The 21,799-nt window shown below is 41.8% G+C and overlaps 2 protein-coding genes across 2 annotated transcripts; both read left to right on the top strand.

The window, feature by feature from the left end:
- Positions 1-4,928: 4,928 nt before the first annotated feature.
- Positions 4,929-7,261, top strand: LOC121773330 (putative TrmH family tRNA/rRNA methyltransferase). Its single transcript, XM_042170158.1, has 4 exons — positions 4,929-5,338; positions 5,683-5,784; positions 6,000-6,126; positions 6,650-7,261. Exons 1-4 carry the CDS (start codon positions 5,105-5,107, stop codon positions 6,862-6,864), a joined length of 678 nt encoding a protein of 225 aa, XP_042026092.1. The 5' UTR covers positions 4,929-5,104; the 3' UTR covers positions 6,865-7,261.
- An 11,586-nt stretch (positions 7,262-18,847) lies between these two features.
- LOC121774410 lies at positions 18,848-21,403 on the top strand. Its single transcript, XM_042171293.1, has one exon. The coding sequence runs from the start codon at positions 18,848-18,850 to the stop codon at positions 21,401-21,403; it is 2,556 nt and encodes an 851-aa protein (XP_042027227.1).
- Positions 21,404-21,799: the final 396 nt, after the last annotated feature.

Here is a 21,799-nt window from a genome sequence, read left to right on the forward strand (position 1 = left end):
TTTGCACTACTTTAACAGTAAAGCGGTAAGTTCGGGGTCGATCCCACAGAGAAGCTAGTGTATCAAGTGTGTGAGTAGTGAACAGGGGGGTAGGCTGCTACCACTCTTTAACTTTTGGAGTTTTTAACTACTGATTTTAACTTAGACAGAAAAGTAACTAACTACTTGCTCAAGGGAAATTTAACTACTGGGTCAATTGAATTTCAGACAGGAATGAAAGTTTAACTACGTAAGCAGTAAACACCATGATGAAAAAGAAACAACTTCGATTAAAACTAAACTCAGAACAGTACAGCGTGAAATCTAAACTAAGCTAACACTTCGGAAAATATGAAAGTAAGTAAAACCGAGAAGATCCTCGGCGGGAAACTTAAGAAAACGCCGACAGATATCAAGTATTCTGCAGCGCTCCTTCGATCGCCCTTTCTAACTAAGCATTACTTTATCTAAGCTAAGCTAAGCTATTCTAGAGAACTGAATTTATAGGCTCGGCACGACCTCCAGCTAGATAACGATCTTGGCAGGGAATATTCGCTCATACTGAGAGTGAGCGACTCATTGATTGCTACGTGCTCTTCTTCTAGAATGACGACGCTTTTCATTAACAAATTTGTGACTCAGCTCCGTCCTTGCGTCTCATATATCAGCACGTGTCCCCTTCTAGAACGTTGTCCTTGATAACAGAATGTTGCGCACCATCCAGCTCATAGCCTCGCATGTCCTTCTTCTGACATCCAGTGGTCCCCTCCTTAACTGCTTGATTACTCCCCTTGATCAACTTCCCCTGAAATCTGGCCTTTTTCTCCTATTGTACTCGCTTGATCAGTTTAGCCTTGTTGCCTTGGTCAAGCGGCATTCCTGCACATTTAACACTTGCTTTGCGCTATAAACCGATCAAATAGAGTACATTTTACCCTTAAACCGATGCATGAAATGAGCCTTATCACTTATAAAAATATGCTTTGTTAACGAGTTAATTCTCATTACACGAATGTTCAAACAGTGAATTTGTAGTTTTTGAGTATTCACAACAAGTTATTTTGTTAACCCGCTGGAGTCTGAGGAAGATCCACGCGTACAAAGGTTTTTGCTATGTATAATTGCAAACCCTAGATTTTATTTATATTTTAGTGTAGAAGTCCAATCTGATGGGGTACCTGTAATCCAACTGGGCTAGCTTGAACAACACGCCAACTCGAATGGAGGAGCCCAATTTCATATTAAGGTTGCAATTTTACGGTCTAACTCTACAATTTTATCATATTATTCATGTTGATCTATAGATTTCAGACTGAATTAATCATTGCTATTTTTGATAATATATTCCTTTATTCCAGAGTAAATGTCACACTTTTCAATTAAAAAATACGCCCTTCGTCCCCTAATATGTGTCCCACTTTAACCTAGCACGAGTTTTAAGAAATGTAAGAAAAGAGGGTTGAAAAAGTTAGTGCTATGTGAGTCCTATTTTTATTACTCCTTCCGTCTAACAAGAATATGCATTCTTTCTTTTTTAGTCCGTCCCACAAGAATATGCACTGTCTAATTTTGGAAAGTCTTTTATCTCTATGAGGTGGGACCCATTCTCCACTAACCATACTTTATTTACTTGTTCTCTCTACCTCTCTCTTACTTTACTAATTTTATATTAAAATTTGTGTCATCCCCAAAGTGTATATTCTTTAGGAAAAGGGGGAAGTATATTAGTGAACTACAAATATAGTACTCTAGATAATATAGGATGCATTGAGATTCTCCTTGAAAATAAATTGCATCTGAAGTACTTGGACAAAATTTAGATTCATTTGAAATAGTTTTCAACATTCTATTTTCCATTTTGCTCAATGCAGCCTCAAGGACACAATTGACATTTACTCTGTATCATATTCTCTCTCTCTTATTTATTTATTTATTTATATATAATTTATATCTTTATTTCTTCTCTCCTTACTTTTCCAACATATTTATGATTTCAATTATCATGTCTATCTTTTTTTCTAAATTTAATTAATTTAACTCACTTAATATTATTGGTTATACTTCACATATATTTATATTATCAATAATATATAAATTCAATTATTTGTATATGTTTTCTATCAAAATTAAAGATTGTTATGGTTAATATATTATTATCAATTAGATATTATTAAATTATAATTGAAAGACTTATATTTTTATTTTCATCTTTCATTTGCTTTTACTCATAAATGATAATTATATAATATTATTATTTATTCACATTATTATTTTTAATTGAACTCGTATATATTTAAATTATTTTTTTCTGTATATTATTTTAATTCATATTAAAATAAAAATTATATGTGATGTATAACTAAAAATTTTAAGAGAGATAAATAATAAGAAAGGAAATAGTGAAAAGACAAATAAAAAGTTAGAAATCATAAATAAATTGGAAGAGTGTTAAGAATGAGAGATATAAATTAATTGAAAAAGAGAGAAACAAATTTTTTTATATGTACTAAAATACCCCTCAAATGCGAAAAAAGTAAAGAAAGGATAAAAGTATCCAAAAATAAAAAAAAGTACTTCAAATGAATTAAAATTTTATTTAAGTACCTCAAATATAATATATTTTCACAAAATATTTATGTACCTTGAATGTAATTTATTTTCACAAAATACCACGGATATGCATCCTACATTTTTTGAGATAACCTTTTTATAGTTTATTTTATAATAAAATATGAGTAAAATTGAGTCAGTGGAATGTAAGAGTGTCCACAATAAGAGGGCCGCGGCGGTGCCGCGGTGGACTATAGGGGGGCCGAAGGGAGACGCGCGGAGGGAGGAGGGTGGACGGCAAGGAGCCACATTTGCGGCGAGGAAGGGGCGGTGGGTCTCTGGCGCGGTGACCGCGGCGCCACCACGGGAATTTTATTATTATTTTTTTAAAAAAATTCGGAATTTATTTCAATAAATACACATATTTCTCTAAATTTTTACTTCACACATCCACATCCCTATCTTCATCTCTCTATATTGTTATTGTCTCAATATGCATGATGGAGATAGTGATTCCCCCGGCACCGGAGAATCGGATACCCAGGCAGCGAGTACTACAGTGGTGGTTCTAGTGCAGCGAGTATCGGCATTAGCACCCCTGCAGTCGACAGCGACTATGACAACTATTATCCGATGTCGTACCCGCCGTGAATATCCAGTCCCCCTCCCCCTTCATCCCGGGGTGGCCCGGCCACGCATCCCAGTCGTGGGCTCCGACAACCCCGCCGTGGCAACATACACCCCAGTTTCGGCACCGGAGAATCGGAAACCCAGGCAGCGGGTACTACAATGGCGATTCTGGTGCATCGAGTACCGGCACTAGCACCTCTGCAGTCGACAGCGGCTATGGCAACTATTATCCGATGTCGTCCTAGCCGTGGATATCCAGTCCCCCTCCCCCTCCATCCCAGGGCTGGGGTGGCCCTGCCACGCATCCCAGTCGTGGGCTCCGACATCCCCGCCCTGGCAACATACACCCAGTTTCGGGGTCAGTCCTCCTATCAGAGGAATGTGGGTCATCCCCGATCGCCGTATGGGGATTACGGACTCAATATGGTCGCGGTCAAATACCTCCACTCCCAATGTCCAACCCACCCCATCTCTGGCTGATTTTGATAGTTTCACATTGGAGCAGATGGGTTTGAGTCCAGGCTAACCGGAGCCCCCGGAGAGGTGTTGGCCTCGGTTGCGACGGCAGTGGGAGAGGCGGCGGCGGTGGGTCGTTGGTGTACTACTCGACAGAGAAGTCCATTGTTGTGGCAAAGGCCTGGGACGCCATCACGTCGGATGTCGTAATTGGCACAAATCAGACAGAAGCAAGCTCCGGGCCCGCGTCCTGGTGGCCTACAACAGCTTCAAGCCTGAAGACGCCCCTTCGCGGAAACCAGACCAAATCTGCAAAAAGTGGGGGAGAATTTCTAGCGCCGTCAAGAGATTCTCTGGTATATACGAGAACAACCTCCACATAGCTAAGAGCGGCCGCAACGAAGCCGACGTAAAGGCGTTGTTGCTAGAGATTTATCGAGTCGGTGAGAAACCTAGGTTCACCTACTTGGACTAATATGTCATTCTCCAGGGCTGTCCGAAATTCAAGGCCATGTGCGAGGAAGAGCGTGGGTCTGGGCCAAAGCGGACGACACTCAGCCTAGTCGGGAACTACAACAGCAGCAGCGGCTCACGTTCCATCGACCTCAACGAAGAGGTCGAAGAAGAGCCCCCCTCCATAATGTCCCGCCGCCCACGTCCCCAAGACCATCAATCCACTATCCGAGACGCTAGAGCCTCCCGCGTCGGTGCGGTCACGTCTAGATCCCGCTCGGGATTACCTGCCAGGTTTCGGTGTTGAACATGAACTTGGAGGTCCAGATGATGAAGCAACTGGCTGAGAATGGTAGATCATACGAGACCGCGACCGACCCGATCACCAAGGGGGTGTACTTCGACCTCATGTAGAGGCTGAGGGATTAGTTGGGGATGATGGCGGTGGCGACGACGACAGTGGGGGTGGGGATGGCGATGGAGATCAAGCGGCGGATTCGATGATGCCACCGAGTGAGTGGCAATGGTGTTTTTTTGTGGTTTTAGTTAATTTTCGTTGTATAATTTTTTCTTATATATAATACAATGAAGATTTGGTTTTATTTTCTTTCTAATTAAATGATGTTTTTTTCTAATTATTTTTGTCCAATAATTTTTATTCTAACTAAAATATACCAATAATTGGTAAAATAATGTAATTTGTGGCTCTGACATGGCCACTATTGGATTAGACAAAATTTTATGACTATGAAGGAATTTTTGTGGCTGTGCCTCGGTGAAATTGTGGCTGTGCCACTCTATTGTGGATTGTCTAAGTTCGTATTAATACTTACGCAATAGATGCGAAAAAATCTGTTGTCGTTCCATCAATAAATAAAAAAAGACTGGCGCAATGTTTAATTTTCCATCATTTGGCATTTATAATTGAAACTAGCAAAACGACGTCGCATGTTGTGAGTCGAGTCACTCTCCTAAAACCCTTAACATCCACCGCGCCGCCACCGCCACCGCCAAATCGCCGGTGGTACGAACCTACATGGAGAAGGAGGATGAGAAGAAGACTAAGGTATACGAGAGCTACGTGGTTGTTCACAATATAGCGAAGCGGCACAACGTCGGGACGCTCGCCCGCAGCGCTACAGCTTTCGGGGTGGCGGAGATGATTTTGGTCGGCCGCCGCGACTTCAACGCCTTCGGCAGCCACGGATCCACCTCGCACATACGTTTCCGACATTTTCACACCCTCTCTCTTGCCCGTACCTATCTCAAGGTCGCATCTCTATATGTTCAATTTATGACTATGTTCCAATCATTTTCACGTATTTTATTCAATTGTGGATGTAAATGGAGCTTAATTCGCTTCTGACTAGCTCAAACTAAGCTAAGATTTCACAAAGTTGATTCGATTTGGATTCACATATTGAAACTGTCTGTGTGTTTGTGTGATGAAGATGTGCATTTGATATGATCTACACTTCATTGGGAGAAAACAAGTTGATACCATTGATCTTTGTTGATATGATGCAATCTTCATATTTTTACCTTTCTTTAGTGGAATGCGCAATGAGAAATTCAATTACTGCTTCTGATATGGATTTGTTGTGATTTGATCAGGAGAGGGACTGTGACATATGTGGAGTGGAGATCACAGATAATGCCGTGCCAGTTAACGCCCATCCTTTCAGGAAGAGCACTGCTTTTCTCGTGGGCAACGAGGTTGGATGCTATTCCACTTCTGACAAGAAATCTCAATTCTTAACCCTAAAATCAGTGCCTTAGAGCTTCGTTTAAACTGGTTGTAGTATGTTTAGTACACGCAACCTTCTCATTTCAGATTTTGCTCCTAAGAACTTGCCCTTGCTTTCATTCAGTTTTTTCTTATTGTTGAGGTTGAATTATAAAACATGATGCCAAATGCGGGTATTCTGTAGGGAACAGGGCTTTCTCCAAAGGAGTGTGAGATGTGTGACTTCTTCGTTTACATTCCACAATATGGTGGTGGCACTGCTTCTCTAAATGTAACTGTAGCTGCCTCCATTGTCCTACAACATTTTGCAGGTATACTTATTAGTCCCATCGATTATATCTCAGTCGACGTTTAATGCTTTCACATGGAACTTTTTATCAGCTTATACAATGATAAACACTTGCAGTTGAATACATATCAATGGATAATTATATATGTTGGGTAAAAGTGTTTTATCTCATTGGAAAATATATACTCGACAATCCATATGTGCTGGCCTTCTCAAATTATAATAGGTTCAAACTTACTTCCCTATAAAAGTTTGTCTAGACGTTTTTTGGTACTCCCTCCGTCCCTAGGAAGATGACCCCTTCCTTAGGCTGGGTGGGAATTTATGTAACTTTATTTTGTATGTGAAGTGGAGAGAGTAAAGTAAGAGAGGGTGAATAAAGTAGAGATAAAATGTGATTCCATTTTTAGTAATGAGTTATTTTAAATTGGGACAAACCAAAAAGGAAAGTGAGTCCTCTTCAATGGGACGGGGAGAGTACTATATTTTAATTTAGCTAATTGTCCTACACCATACGTGTACTGACCTTCAAGAATTTTTTTCAGTTTGGGCAGGATTCTCTGAAAGAACTCGTGAAGGGAACAAGTTTATTGTTGCCGATAAACCTGCTTTGACGGGAAGGAAATTCTGTGCAGAAACAGCAGAATCCATAGCAGAGGAACGGAAACTGAAGAAGGAAAGCGCTGCAAATGGCTTCTTTTCTGAGAGTGGGAGCAATGAAAATCCTTCCAACCTTTTGGATTCATTGTTTGACTCATAACGAAAGGGACTTCCCAATTTTAAGGTGCTTTGGACATCTACCTGCTCTAGATTGCACTCCTTTCATAAAAGAGGTTGAATCTGACTTTGTATGCAATTCACAAACACCAGAAGCCATTGAAGGAATGCATACAGTTATATGTATCTGATATTAGTAAAAGTTCAAGGTGTAAGAGGTGAAGATCGAGAAATTTGATCAGTTTTCCCTGACGGTAAGACTTGTGTAGTAAATTATTCTTGTGTTAGTATTATGCTACCAAACACAGTATTTATAGAAAATATCTGGAAATTTTCATTTCTGCAATCTGAACTGAAAATGGTTGATGCAGCAATTATTTCTGTAAGTATGATTGATTTTTTATGCTTATTATTTGAATATGCTACTATTAATTTTCTCATCCTTTTTTTTTGTTGCATTGATGTTTGTTTATTGTTAGTTATTGACTTATTTATTTCCTGATGTCATCATTTTAATTTTTGTACTAAATTTAAAAAAAAATTAGCAAGCCACAAACTAAATCGGATCATATGCTCATTGTGTTCAAAAAATAAATTCAATTGCAAGAATACAATATTTCTGTTCCACGAAATTGTTAGGGCATCATTAACCCCATCCCCATTTCCGGCCCCAAGTCCCCTCCACGTCATCATTCCTCTACAGTTGCGGCCCAAGCCCCAACTGCTGTAACCCTGCAGGTTGCGGCCCGGGCCGCAACTAATAAATGACACTATTCACAACTCCAACCTATTTAACTAGTAAAATAATAAACGCTGGAAATTTATAACACGGAAAATTTAATTTCATCGAATACTGCAAAATTACAACATAGAAATTTTAAAACTGAAAATAAAATACATAAAAACATAACGTCAATTCTGGAAAACATTGGTGCGAGTCCAAATTTCTTCGATTAGATCGGCTTGGAGGCGAGTGTGTTGTTCCTCTTGGCGCATCGCAGCTGAACGGGCCATGACATTGCGGATGTCATGAGGAAGGCCCTGCACGGGCGGCTCGGTGACAACGTAGTTGCTCCCGGTGCTGGTGAGCGGATCGTCGCTCCACGAAGTGACGTTATCTTGCTCGTCCTCAACGATCATGTTATGCATTATGATACATGCATACATTGTGTCGGCGATGTTTGACCGCTGCCAACCACGGGCCGCTCCCTTCACGATAGCCCACCGCGCTTGGAGGACTCCGAATGCACGCTCGACATCTTTCCAAGCCTCCTCTAGTCGTCGGTCGTTGGCTTTCGCAAGTACGTATCCTTGAATGCTTCGACGACTGCCCGACAGAATCTAGCGAGGGAATCCCGGCCAGTAGGCTCGCTTACATGGAGATACTCATCGAACATATCTGATGTAGTTCCGTAAGCGAGTTGACGAATGGCAGACGTGCATTTCTGCAACGTCGATATACTTTCCCGGCCCACGGCATCGGTAGTTTGGCAGAAATACGGGTCACGAGCTACAACTGCGTTGACAATGCGTAGGAACAACGGCTTCCGCATCCGGAACCGGCGACGGAACATCTGATCACTCCATCGCGGATCTCTAGAGAAATAATCCGTGAAAAGCCGCAAGGCAGCATGTTCACTGTCTCGGTGAATATACATCCGGGTACGTGGTACCCGGGTTTGTTTTTCGTTCCAAGCTTGAATAACAGCTTGGTAGCGTTCAACTTCGTTGTTGATTTCTTCTTGGATTGCCGGTAGCGCCTCTGCTAACGACCGGGACATTTGATCTTCGAATATTCTTTGACGTGGAGGCATTTTTTCGAATTCTAGGAAGAGATTTGAAGTTGAATATGAAGTTGAATGTGTATGAAAATGGAGTAGTATTTATAGAAAAAAATTTCGAATTTAAAAAAAAAAAAAAATTGGTTGAGGCCCGGCCCGAGGAGCGTGTAACGCTGGGCCGGGACTCTACAGTTGCGGCCCGTCACCGTGCAACGCCGTCCCAGGCCGGGACGCGGGACGCGCGACAGTCCGGGAACGCGGCCCCGGGACAAGCCTGGGCCGTGACTCTCCTCCGTGCAACGCTCGGGACGGGCCGGGACTCGCGAGATGCGGCCCGGCCCCTTGCGTTACAGATGCTCAGGGCATCATTAACCTCGTCCTCATTTCCGGCCCCAAGTCCCCTCCACGTCATCATTCCTCTACAGTTGCGGCCCAGGACCCAACTGCTGTAACCCTGCAGGTTGCGGCCCGGGCCGCAACTAATAAATGACACTATTCACAACTCCAACCTATTTAACTCGTAAAATAAAAAACGCTGAAAATTTATAACACGGAAAATTTAATTTCATCGAATACTGCAAAATTACAACATAGAAATTTTAAAACTGAAAATAAAATACATAAAAACATAACGTCAATTCTGGAAAACATTGGTGCGAGTCCAAATTTCTTCGATTAGATCGGCTTGGAGGCGAGTGTGTTGTTCCTCTTGGCGCATCGCAGCTGAACGGGCCATGACATTGCGGATGTCATGAGGAAGGCCCTGCACGGGCGGCTCGGTGACAACGTAGTTGCTCCCGGTGCTGGCGAGCGGATCGTCGCTCCACGAAGTGACGTTATCTTGCTCGTCCTCAACGATCATGTTATGCATTATGATACATGCATACATTGTGTCGGCGATGTTTGACCGCTGCCAACCACGGGCCGCTCCCTTCACGATAGCCCACCGCGCTTGGAGGACTCCGAATGCACGCTCGACATCTTTCCGAGCCTCCTCTAGTCGTCGGTCGTTGGCTTTCGCAAGTACGTATCCTTGAATGCTTCGACGACTGCCCGACAGAATCTAGCGAGGGAATCCCGGCCAGTAGGCTCGCTTACATGGAGATACTCATCGAACATATCTGATGTAGTTCCGTAAGCGAGTTGACGAATGGCAGACGTGCATTTCTGCAACGTCGATATACTTTCCCGGCCCACAGCATCGGTAGTTTGGCAGAAATACGAGTCACGAGCTACAACTGCGTTGATAATGCATAGGAACAACGGCCTCCGCATCCGGAACCGGCGACGGAACATCTGATCACTCCATCGCGGATCTCTAGAGAAATAATCCGTGAAAAGCCGCAAGGCAACTTGTTCACGGTCTCGGTGAATATACATCCGGGTACGTGGTACCCGGGTTTGTTGTTCGTTCCAAGCTTGAATAACAGCTTGGTAGCGTTCAACTTCGTTGTTGATTTCTTCTTGGATTGCCGGTAGCGCCTCTGCTAACGACCGGGACATTTGATCTTCGAATATTCTTTGAAGTGGAGGCATTTTTTCGAATTCTAGGAAGAGATTTGAAGTTGAATATGAAGTTGAATGTGTATGAAAATGGAGTAGAATTTATAGAAAAAATTTTCGAATTTAAAAAAAAATAAAAAATTAGTTGCGTCTTAAGCAGTTAAATAAAAAATGATCTCTTAAAGATTAAGTTAGAAGCTTCTTATGGACCAAGTTGGAACAACTTGCTAAGAAGTCAAAATCAAGATGATCACCTTTTGTGGAAGCAAAGTTCAAGATGATTACTACTTTATCTTCCCTAAAGTCTATAAATATGTGAGGAGGTTGAAAGGAGAATTAATTCATAATAATATCAACATCACAAGCTCTCCTTTCACTCTCTAAACTAATTCTCTCATTCACATATAGCCACTTTGGAGCATCGTCTCCTCATTTTCTCGAAACTCCGAAAGTTCACCGGTGCCTAGTGAGTTTGAGGTGCTTCTACTCACTAGGACGAAGTCGTTTTATCTTTGGGGACACTACGCCAATCCGTGAGCACTAGCCGGAGCGTAATTTGTCTTGCGGAAAGAGGGCTTTCCTCGACTCGACTTATAGTTAGTACAGTTATTTTCTATTTTTGTTGTAATTTCCATTTCACTTGTATTTGTATTGCTCTTCGGTTGTATTAGTTAGAGTACTTCCTGTAAACGGCTCGGGAATTTTCCTAATTTTATCCAACAGTCGCAAGAAAAATTAGTCGTACTCTAGGTGATGTCGACCGAAGTTGCGATGAACGGAAACCATGGAGCTGTAGGAAACGAACACCAACAAAATGGATCTACTTTTTTTGCTGCCAAAACATCGGTGTTGACACCTGTTTCGACCTCGAGGGTGATGCCTCAGGCCGATAAGCCAGAGAAATTTAAGGTCTCTGAATTTAAATGTTGACAACAAAAGATGTTGTTCTACCTAACTACGTTAGGTGTTGCCAACTTCCTCGCGGAAGATGCGCCAGTCGTATCTGAGGAAGAGACGGACTTCCATGTTTGGAATGCCTATGATGTTTGGCATCAAGGCGATTTCTTGTGCAAGAATTACGTCCTGAACTGCTTAGAGGATAGTCTTTATTCTATCTTCACAAGGACTAAGACCTCAAAAGAATTGTGGGAGGCTCTTGACAAGAAGTACCGCGTCGAGGACGTCGGTACAAAAAAGTATGTAGTTGCAAAATTTTTGGACTACAAGATGGTAGACTCTCGTCCAGTGGTGGCGCAAGCCGAAGAGCTGTAAATCTTAATCCACGATGTCCACGCTGAAGGAATGGTCTTACCAGATCAGTTCATTGTTGCGGCAATGATTGAGAAACTTCCTCCGTGCTGGACAGATTTTAAAAATTATCTGAAGCACTAACGAAAGGAGATAAAGCCTGAAGACCTGATTCTTCGTCTTCATGTCGAAGAGGACAACACGAGTTATCATCAGAAGCCGGGAAGCTCGGAAGACTCAAAGGCAAATCTGATAGAGCGAGGAAGATCCTCAAAACGTCCCCGCCCAAATGAGAAAGATAAAGTGAAAGGAAAGACAGTTGCCCGAAAGTTTGAAGGCAACTGCTATAACTGTGACAAATCGGGTCATATGGTGAAGGACTGCCAAAAACCTAAGAAAAAGAAATCCAAGAAAGACTTGAACCTGGTCGAGAAGAACTTCGATGAGGATGACTTGGCGGTCGTGGTCTTTGAAGTGAACCATGTAGATAACCCAAAGTCTTGGTTTATCGACACTGGAGCGACTGTACATGTCTGCAAAGATCGAAATCAGTTTTCAACATACAAACAAGTCGAAGGGAAGAAGCTTCACATGGGCAACCAAAACTCATCTGAAGCTATCGGCCTGGGAAAAGTGAAACTCAAGATGACGTCAGGTCATGAGTTGAAACTGAAGAATGTGCTGCATGTCCCAGACATCCGGAAGAACCTAGTTTCGGGTAGCCCACTTGTTAGTCATGGTTTCAAGTTAGTTTATATGTTTGACAAGTTTGTATTGACTAAGTTTGTTACTTTCCTTGGAAAAGGTTATCTTTCCAATGGTCTGTTCAAACTAAATGTAACTAGACGTCACCACAGTTCGGGAATCGGCGGTTCACGGTTCGGAACCGCCGGTTCCGGTTTAAGAAAATCTTGAACCTGAACCGGCCCGTCCTAGGTTCCACGGTTCCGGTTCCTGAACCGTGAACCGGCGGTTCATGTCAAGGTCCGGAACCGCCGGTTCCTGTCCGGTTCCAGGCCGGTTCGGCGGTTCATGTATTTTTTTTGTTAACATTGTAATTCAAGTAAAAAATGTAAATATACTTGCATAAATAAAATTAGAATAATGCGATGTACAAATGCAATTTTATTGATACAAATTACAACTTTAAAATTACAAATTACAACTTAAAATTTACAAATTACAACTTAAAAATTATAAATTGCAAAAGACTTAAAGTCTTGATTACAATTTACAAATTACATATTCGAAACAAATGGGAGAAAAAAGAAATAAAGGAAAAGGACTTGAGCGCAACTTAAATTTAAAATTTAAGTTGAGATGCCTACGTATCATCAATGCTCAATTGCATTTTGGAAACAAAGTCCACTTAGTTCTCTTACCTTGCTTACCTATTTGGCTTGATCGGAGGAATTGACCTACTCTTCTTCGTCATGGAAGTAGTCCAATTTCTAATGAATCAAGATAACCGTTTGTTCCGGTATAAATAGTCATTACCTGTTCTTCTACCGTAAGGGGGGCCGCTTGAGATTGTTTAAGCAATTCGCGTAATCGTTGACCTCTTGCCAATTGATTCTGAGTAGCTTTATCAAGATTTGAAGCAAATTGTGCAAAGGCTTCTAATTCTGCAAATTGCGCCACTTCCAATTTTAAGTCTTGGTCGGGTTGTACCTTGATTGTCCCAACCGGTTCTTGGTCTCTAATTTCGGCGGAGCACCAATCATCAAGTAACATGGTGGCTTCCATGTTTTGCCCTGTGAGTCTACATCTTCTGTCGTCCAAGACGTTGCCCTCAACACTAATGGCGGACTCGGCGGCAATAGTGGAAGCCAGAACCGAAAAGATATCCTTGGCCATTGATGCAAGGATGGCAATTTCTTTCTCGTGTGATCCCCATCAATCTAGGACGTCGATTTGTTGGGGAACGGGACCTCCTTCTTCATCATTAAAGGAAAAGTGTGAGTCAAAATATAAATCTAACTCACTTGTCGAATTTGCCATCCTTCCTCCGCTGCTGTAGCCGTATAGGTCAGCCAATTGGGATTGGCGTCGGGGTCATCAACTTGGAAGAAGCCACTTGGTGGGTACTGTTGTACTTGGCTTCGTAATCGTTAAAGAGAGCCCGCAAGTCGAACCCAAAACTTCTTTGCAGAGTTGGGAGGTGGGGGAGGTTTATTTGGAATGTTTGGGCTAGGTTTATGTAGTTGTCTTCGTCCTCGTCATTCGATTGCAAAGCTCGGAGTGGTTCAAGATCAATAGAAGCCAAATTGTTGTAATAAAATTCTAAAATTTTTAAAGTACCAACTGGTCTCCATCTCATTGAAATACTTAAGCCATTTTCCAACCATATAATATAAAACACACATTAATGTAGGATTATTTGCGGAATTTTTCATTGCAGTTTTAAAACCAAATGATATATACATGCAATGTTCTAAAACACGAACGAATGTGTAATAATACAACCCGATAACTCAACGGTGGCATTTCTAAAACCTTTGAATAATTTAAATAAACTCATGCTTTGATCCCAACAAGAAGAGGTTAGATATAAATCATCTACAGGGAAAGTTCTATAAAAATCAACAAAATATTCTATATGATCTAATGTAGAATGCAACATATCATATGTAGAGTTTCATCTAGTAGACACATCTAAAGTAAAAGTTGTGTACCTTATTTTCTTTGAATGACAATACTTCTTCTACGCCTTGCCAATATGAGGCTTCCAGTGGATCAAAGATACAGCTGTTGTAATAGGTTGAATATGTCTTTACCATAAAGACAAAGCATCTTGTACACATAAATTTAAAATATGACATATACATCGTTGGTGAAAATACTTACCACTTATCACCGGGGAGCAAGCCGCAATTAATTCGGGTATACTTGCAGTGTTAGCGGTTGCGTTATCAAAACCAACCGAAAATATTTTGTTGCATAAATCATAATCATTCAAAACATGAATAATTAAAGATGCAATTGCTTGTGCGGTGTGTGGTGAAGGAAATTGTCTAAAACCAATTAAACGTTTATTTAAAGTTCAACTATTATCTATAAAATGACATGAAATTCCCATGTAAGAATTTCTCTAGAAAGAATCCGTCCACACATCAGAGCAAATATTAACTTTGTGTCCCAAGTTAGATAACATTTTTCCTACTTCTCTTTTTTTATCAAAAAACTGCCTGTTGTTAGATCTTTGAGCAGTTGAGGGGGGAATTCTTTTTGTAGCAATATTAAATGCGGTTTGCATAGTAACTTCATATTTTTTGTCATTAAAAAAATTAAACGGCAAATGCTTCATTGCCGCCCATCTTACCATAGCATCAGTAACATTTTTGGGATCATATTTAAATAGAGGCGTACCTGTTTGAGACGATGAGCCGGCAGAGAAGTTTATTTGGCTTTGGGACTTAGTATGCCCATATTCCACGGGATGTTTTACCTTCAAATGGCGATGGAGAGTACCATATCCCCACCGGTTCCAAATGGATACACTTTCTCGCAATAGTTACAATATGCTTTGAACTCACTTGTCTCTATGGTAGTGGTCGGATCATTAGGATTTGAAATCACCACCGGGACCTTCTTGTAATGTTTGGTGAAAATATCAGATTTCAACTTTGGAGGCATATTCTTCTTTTGTCGTCCTAAAGGAAGAGGAGCATCGGTCTCCTCATCATTTTCTCCAACTTGGCCGGCGCTAGATGGGGGAATTGATGTGATACATCATCGCCTTCGTCCGCTAATAGATTCACATCGTATTCAAAATGCGAAGCCGATTGTGAATGCCCCCCTTCTTGGTCGGTGTCGGCGAGGGCAAGTAACAAGGCCGCATTTCGATCTTCTTCCTCCTACGAAAATTATACAATTAAGTAAAAATACTAACAAAAATAAAACACATAGACACATAAATGTTAAAAAATAAAATTATGAATTTAATAAAATGAATTAAAAAAAACAAAAACATATTAGAACTTACTTGCGCTCGAAGAGCGGCTCGCCTTCCCACCCCCTCCGCAACTTGTGCTCTAGTAGAGGCACGTCGACGACGAGTATCACTTTGATCTTGGGCAATTCCCTTGCCCCGATCACCACCACGACGAGATAAAGACATGATATTTATGGAAATTGAAAGTGGAGAATAGAGACTAGAGAGTAGTGTGATTGTGTGAATATGATAACGTAAACAACGTGAGTAAATTATGAGTGCAAATAACGTAAACAACGTGAGTAAATTATGAGTGCAAATAACGTAAACAACTTTAGCAATTAGAGAAAATGGTGGCTTGAGAATAGAGAAATTGAGATTGAGAAGAGAAAGACTTGTTAACACAAGAATGAGGTGAGTAGAAATGAAGAGGAATGGGGTATTTATAGGGGATAAATGTGATTAAATTAAATAAAAAAATTCAAAATTTCAAATTTTTGAAAATCCGGCGGAACCGCCGGTTTACCGCCGGAACCGGCGGTTTTTGGATCGGAACTGCCGGTTTCATCAATGGTTTCTAACGAAAACTGGCGGTTTCTGACGAAAACCGGTTGTTTCTGAACCGGTTTCTGAAAAGGCTAGGGTGTAGGTCGAAAATAGGCCAGAAAAGTTGCCGGAAATCACCGAACCGCCAGTTTAGAACCGGCGGGTCCGACGAAATCGGCGGTTACAGTTTGCATGAAATTGAAACCTGAACCGGCCCGGGGGAACCGGCGGTTCCGGTCATGGTTCAAACCGTCACCGACGGTTCCGATTCCGGTTTGGAACTGCTGGTGACAGTTCCGGGCCAGTTTAGCCGGTTCGGTTCTGTTTGGGGACCTCTAAATGTAACGGTTGTGCGCCGCTCTCCGAAATTATCAAGTAATGAAAATGATGCATCTTCTTCTTACTTGCTTGAGTGCTCTGATTTGTGGCATTGTATATTGGGACATGTAAATTTAAATGCTATAAAAAGATTAGTGAATCTCGATTTACTAAAAGTCAACAAATTCAACTCACCTGAAAGATGTGAGGTATGTATTGAAGCTAAAATAACTAAGTTGTTGTTTCACTCTGTAGAACGGAGCACGAAAGTGATGTTGGATGTGGAAACTGCATTTCTGAACAGTGAATTGGAAGAAGAGATATATATGGAGCAACCTGAAGGGTTTGTTGTACCTAGCCAAGAAAGGAAGGTATGCAAACTAGTAAGGTCTCTATATGGATTAAAGCAAGCACCATTGCAATGGCACTTGAAGTTTGACAAAGTGATGTTGTCAAATGGATTTACTATCAACGAGTGTGATAAGTGTGTTTACATTAAAAAACAGATAATGGGTTTGTTATTGTGTGTCTTTATGTAGACTATATGTTGATTATGGGCAGTAATAATCGCATTATCAACGAGATGAAAAATCTGTTGAAAAAAAATTTCGACATGAAAGATATGGGTCTAGCTGATGTGATTCTTGGAATGAAGATTGTAAGAGATCACGAGGCAATTACTTTGACACAATCTCACTACGCTGAGAAAGTGCTCAAGAAGTTCCGCTCATTTAATTGTGAGCCAGCTGACAAACTTGTATTTATAGTATTGTGTTTGGTATGTTGATGTGCATAATTGTTGAGTTTCTGTGCTCAAAATGGTTATTTCCAGCCAATTACTCTGTGTTTTGGAGTTCACGTGTTTGTTGAGTGTCTTAGGCAAAAATAGGCGAAAGTGGAGCAAAAAGAGAGCCACCCGGTCGGGTGAAGAATATGTGGTCAAATTCCACCCGGCCGGGTGTCAACGCGATGCCTATCGGAGTCGGGTGGAACTTTTATGACGTGAAGACTCCAGAGAGTTCTACCCAACCGGGTGGATTTTATGTTGAATAATTCCACCCGGCTGGGTCCGTCGAACTGACGATTTTTTTAGTCCAGACGCGATTTTAGAAGGAAAAAATAAGAGAGAAGAGCTAGGGCAACTCGAGGGCATTCTCTCCCAGCCGCAAAAACACACACTCTCTCTAGGAAGCACTCTTAGAAGAAGATTGGAGATTCAAGCTTCAATTTCACCGCCAATTGTAATCCGTATCATGAATTACGTTGTTTCCCTTAGTTTTTGTTTGTTTTCTACTTGGAACATGAGTAGCTAAACCTTTCATGTAGAATTCTTGGTGAAGATGCATTGATTCATAGTTTTAATCCAATTGATTTCGTTTTATCTTGCTCTTGCAATTGTTTGAATTATTCTTGTGCTTTTTCCTATCAATTGCTTGATCACCAATTGGGAGTGTAGGGTTTCTTAGAGTAATCGGGAGATGAAATATTAAATCTTGAAAGAGGAATAATTCACACCTTAATTCAATAGAACTCGGGAGAGTTGAGATTTTGAGTGGGATCATTAATCTAATCAAACTATTAGGAGTTAGGTCTAAGAATTAGAAGGGGACTTCAATTATTACACCTAATCTACGGATTTCTCACCTCGGGAGGGGTTTAATCTACAATTGTGATTGATTTAACAATTCTGAAGACTTTAAATGGTAAATCGGTTTTAATTGGGTTAGGCTATGAGTTGTGCATCGGATCCTTGAATTATGCATATTTCTCCATCATCTTACACAACTAGCTTAATTGTTTTCTTGTTTAAGTGTTCTATTTTAATCTCTGCATTTACATGTTTTCAGTAGTTGTTAGTTTTAAAACTAAAATTTCTAATCGTCTGGATAGTCGTTGAAATTAGTTCGTGGTACTTAGGTTGGCACTTAATTGTCTCTGTGGGATACGATATATTCTTGCTTGCTATTTGCTATGATAACCCCGTACACTTGCGGGTATTATTTGGGAAAAATAAAGTTGAGTCAAGTTTTTGGCGTCGTTGCCGGGGACTATTTTGTGTTATATAGCTTGATATCGTGATAATAATCAAGATTACTACGTCAGATTTTACTGCTTTATTTTTCGTTTAATTTTTTTGAGTTCTCACATGTGTGTTTCTTGTTCAGCTGTATGCACACACGTTCTAAAGGCTTGCCTCTAGAACCTTTTGATCCGGAGATCGAAGCAACAAACCGGAAGAGGAACGCCTATAGGAGACTCACACAGAAAATTCAAGCTTCTTCGCCTAACCGCATAGGAGCATCATCAGTTCAAAGGGACCTTTCACCCATCCGATCACCAGTTCAAGACCATATTCTGTTTGATCCCGTTTCTCCTAGTCTGATGGAGTACGAAGAGGGTAACAACGGTCCACCACCCCCTCCTCCCAGTAATGCTGAGCTTCTACAACAGCTGGAGGAGTTGCGTCAACAGGTCAACCGTGGACCACCTGTGCCTGTGCAGAATCAACCGTGGACCAACTGAAGGAGTTGCGTCAACAGGCAAATCCAACTGTCCATAGCAACACCGCGGCCAATACTTTTGAGCTGAAAAGAGGACTGATCCAGATGGCGGAGAACATTGCTTTTAGGGGCAAATCCACATATGACCCTAACAAGCATATCACTAAGTTCATTTAGATTTGCAACACAACAAAGATGAATGGAGTGACAGATGAGCAGGTTCGACTAAGGCTGTTTTCTTTCTCTTTAGAGGATTCAGCAAAGGACTGGTTAGAGAGTTTGGAGCCAGGATCAATTAGAACATGGGATGCTATGGTGGAAAAATTCTTGGAGAAATTCTATCCCCCTAGTGAAGCTATAAAGAGGCAACACGAGATCATTGCCTTTCAGATGACTCCCGCAGAGAATATCATAAACGCATGGGAGAGGTTTAAATCTTTGATGAAACGGTGTCCCAACCATGGGCTAACCCCGACAGTTCAAGTCATTACATTTTTCAAGGGATGTGTGCCTGAAGCACAAAAGGAGTTGAACTTGAGCTCAGGCGGTAATTTTCTCAAGAAAGGAGTGAATGAAGTCATGGAAGTAATAGAGGAGCTTGCATCTAATGACGAAGGATGGAGCAACGAAAGGAGTAAGCTGCATAGGGTAGCGTCTACTACAGATCGTGACCCTATGAGCGCCCTATCCGACAAGTTGGATGCGTTGACAATGAAATTTGACTGCATGGCAATGGGGCAACCGTCTCAAGAACCCCAAGGAAATATGGAGGACGTGAACTATGTGAATCAAGGGGGCAACAACCGGTACTACAATAATCAACGCCCCAACTTTCAGGGTGGAGGATATAATCAGTTCGGGAACAAGGGGCATCCCAATCTCTCTTATGGGAACCCCAATAATGCTTTGCAACCACCCCCGGGGTTCACAGTTACTGTTGGAGTGGTTAATGATCCGAAGAAGATGACCACGGAAGACATACTCAAGTCTTTTATGCTACAGTCCCACAAGTCCATGGAGCAGGACAATCAAAGGATGGAGAAGGTTGAGACAGAAGTGCAAAGTATGGCCACTCATCTGAAGAACATCGACACACAGATCAGCCAGATTTCCCAGACTGTGAGTAATATTACTCAATCGGGAAAATTCCCTTCGAACACCATCATAAATCCCAATGATTGCAAAGTTGTGCAGTTGAGGAGTGGAAAAAGTTATGAGGGACGTGCAATGACATCAGAGGACAGAGTAATGGAAAAGGCACCTGAAGAGGAGGAGTTAGTCGAGGAAGTTGAGACCGAGACAGTACAGATTACTTCCCCACCTAAGGAGAACATGGTTCCAACTCTACCTACACCACCTGCAGCTCACACTCCCACTGATGTAAGGATTCCCTATCCTCAACGTGTGCAGAAGAAGAAAAAGAAGACAGATGCACAGTTCTCGAGGTTCTTGGATATATTTAGGAAGGTGCAGATAAACATCCCATTGGTGGAGGCACTACAGCAGATGCTCAGCTATGCCAAGTTTCTGAAGGATGTCGTTTCCAACAAGAGGAGATGGATGGAGTATGAGACAGTGAATTTGACTGAAAGCTGCAGCGCCATTATTCAGAAGAAGCTGCCAGCTAAACTGAAGGATCCGGGAAGTTCTACCATCTCTTGCATAGTGGGAGATTGTCAAGAAGGGAGAGCGTTATGTGATCCGGGGGCGAGTATCAACCTGATGCCTTATTCGTTCTTCCAGAAAATGAAGATTGGAGTGCTCAGACCCACTACTATATCACTACAGATGGCTGATAGAACAGTGTCGTATCCGAAGGGGATCGTTGAAGACATACTTGTCAAGGTCGGGGAATTTATTTTTCCAGCCGACTTTGTAGTACTTGATATGGAGGAAGATAGGCACGTTCCACTTCTCTTAGGCAGGCCCTTCTTAGCCACAGAGAGAGCACTGATTGATGTGCACAAAGGAGAACTTACTCTCCGACTGAATGATGAGAGTATCACATTTTCCATCTATGATGCGATGCAGAAATATGATGATGAGAATGCTTGGAGGTTCAAACAGTGTAACATGATCGAGGTGATTGATGATTGTGTGAGAGAGGTAGCCCATGCTATCTCTTATCAAGACAGGCTCGAGCGATGCCTATCGCAGTCTTTACTGGCTTCAGACAATCTGCAAGTGTCTGAATTTACTGAGGAGCTACTTCATTTTGTGGGAGCTCTTAATTCTGGTGGGGAGATTCCAAGAAGGAACAACAAGTTTTTATCTCTCAAAGATCCGGCAGATGAGGAAGAGAAAGAAGAGAAGAAAGAGGAACTTAAGTCGTTGCCTTCACACCTCAAGTATAAACTGCTGCGAGTGCTCAGGAAGCATAAGGGAGCAATAGGGTGGTCTGTCTCGGACCTCAAGGGAATCAGCCCTACTGTCTGCATGCACAGGATTCTATTAGACGAAGGATCCAAACCTAAAGCTCAGAATCAAAGGAGGCTCAACCCGATAATGCAAAATGTGGTGAAAAAGGAGGTATTGAAGTGGTTGAAAGCCGGGATTATATATGCCATTTCTGACAGTGATTGGGTGAGCCCCACCCAAGTCGTAGCCAAGAAGGGTGGAATGACTGTGATTCAAGGTGGCAATGATGAGATGATAGCCACAAGGTTGGTGACAGGATGGCAAGTTTGCATTGACTACAGAATTCTCAATGCAGCCACGAGGAAGGACCATTTCTCTCTCCCCGTTTATTGATCAGATGCTTGACAGATTAGGGGGATATGAGTACTACTGCTTCCTCGATGGCTATTCTGGATACAATCAAATCTTAAAATCGACCAATATAAATCGGCCTTTATTTGCCCCTATGGTGTCTATGCCTTTCGGAGGATGTCTTTTGGACTGTGCAACGCCCCTGCCACGTTCCAGAGATGTATGATGTCCATCTTCCACGACATGGTGGAAGATATCATGGAAGTCTTCATGGATGACTTCTCGGTTTTTGGGTCTTCCTATGATCATTGCTTGGATAATCTGACGAGAGTATTGCAGAGGTGCGAGGAGACCAACTTAGTGCTGAACTGGGAGAAGTGCCACTTCATGGTGCGGGATCGTATTGTGCTTGGGCACAAAATATCTGCTGCAGGACTT

This window comes from Salvia splendens, chromosome 17, assembly GCF_004379255.2.
Source record: "Salvia splendens isolate huo1 chromosome 17, SspV2, whole genome shotgun sequence".
Lineage (NCBI taxonomy): Eukaryota > Viridiplantae > Streptophyta > Magnoliopsida > Lamiales > Lamiaceae > Salvia > Salvia splendens.

Excerpts from the sequence above, each read along its gene's own strand:
- LOC121774410 (XM_042171293.1), top strand. The coding sequence starts at position 18,848 with ATGAATGGAGTGACAGATGAGCAGGTTCGACTAAGGCTGTTTTCTTTC.
- LOC121773330 (XM_042170158.1), top strand. The coding sequence starts at position 5,105 with ATGGAGAAGGAGGATGAGAAGAAGACTAAGGTATACGAGAGCTACGTG. Across the intron at positions 5,339-5,682 it reads TTGCCCGTACCTATCTCAAG|GAGAGGGACTGTGACATATG; the intron begins GTCGCATCTCTA and ends TGATTTGATCAG. Across the intron at positions 6,127-6,649 it reads TGTCCTACAACATTTTGCAG|TTTGGGCAGGATTCTCTGAA; the intron begins GTATACTTATTA and ends AATTTTTTTCAG.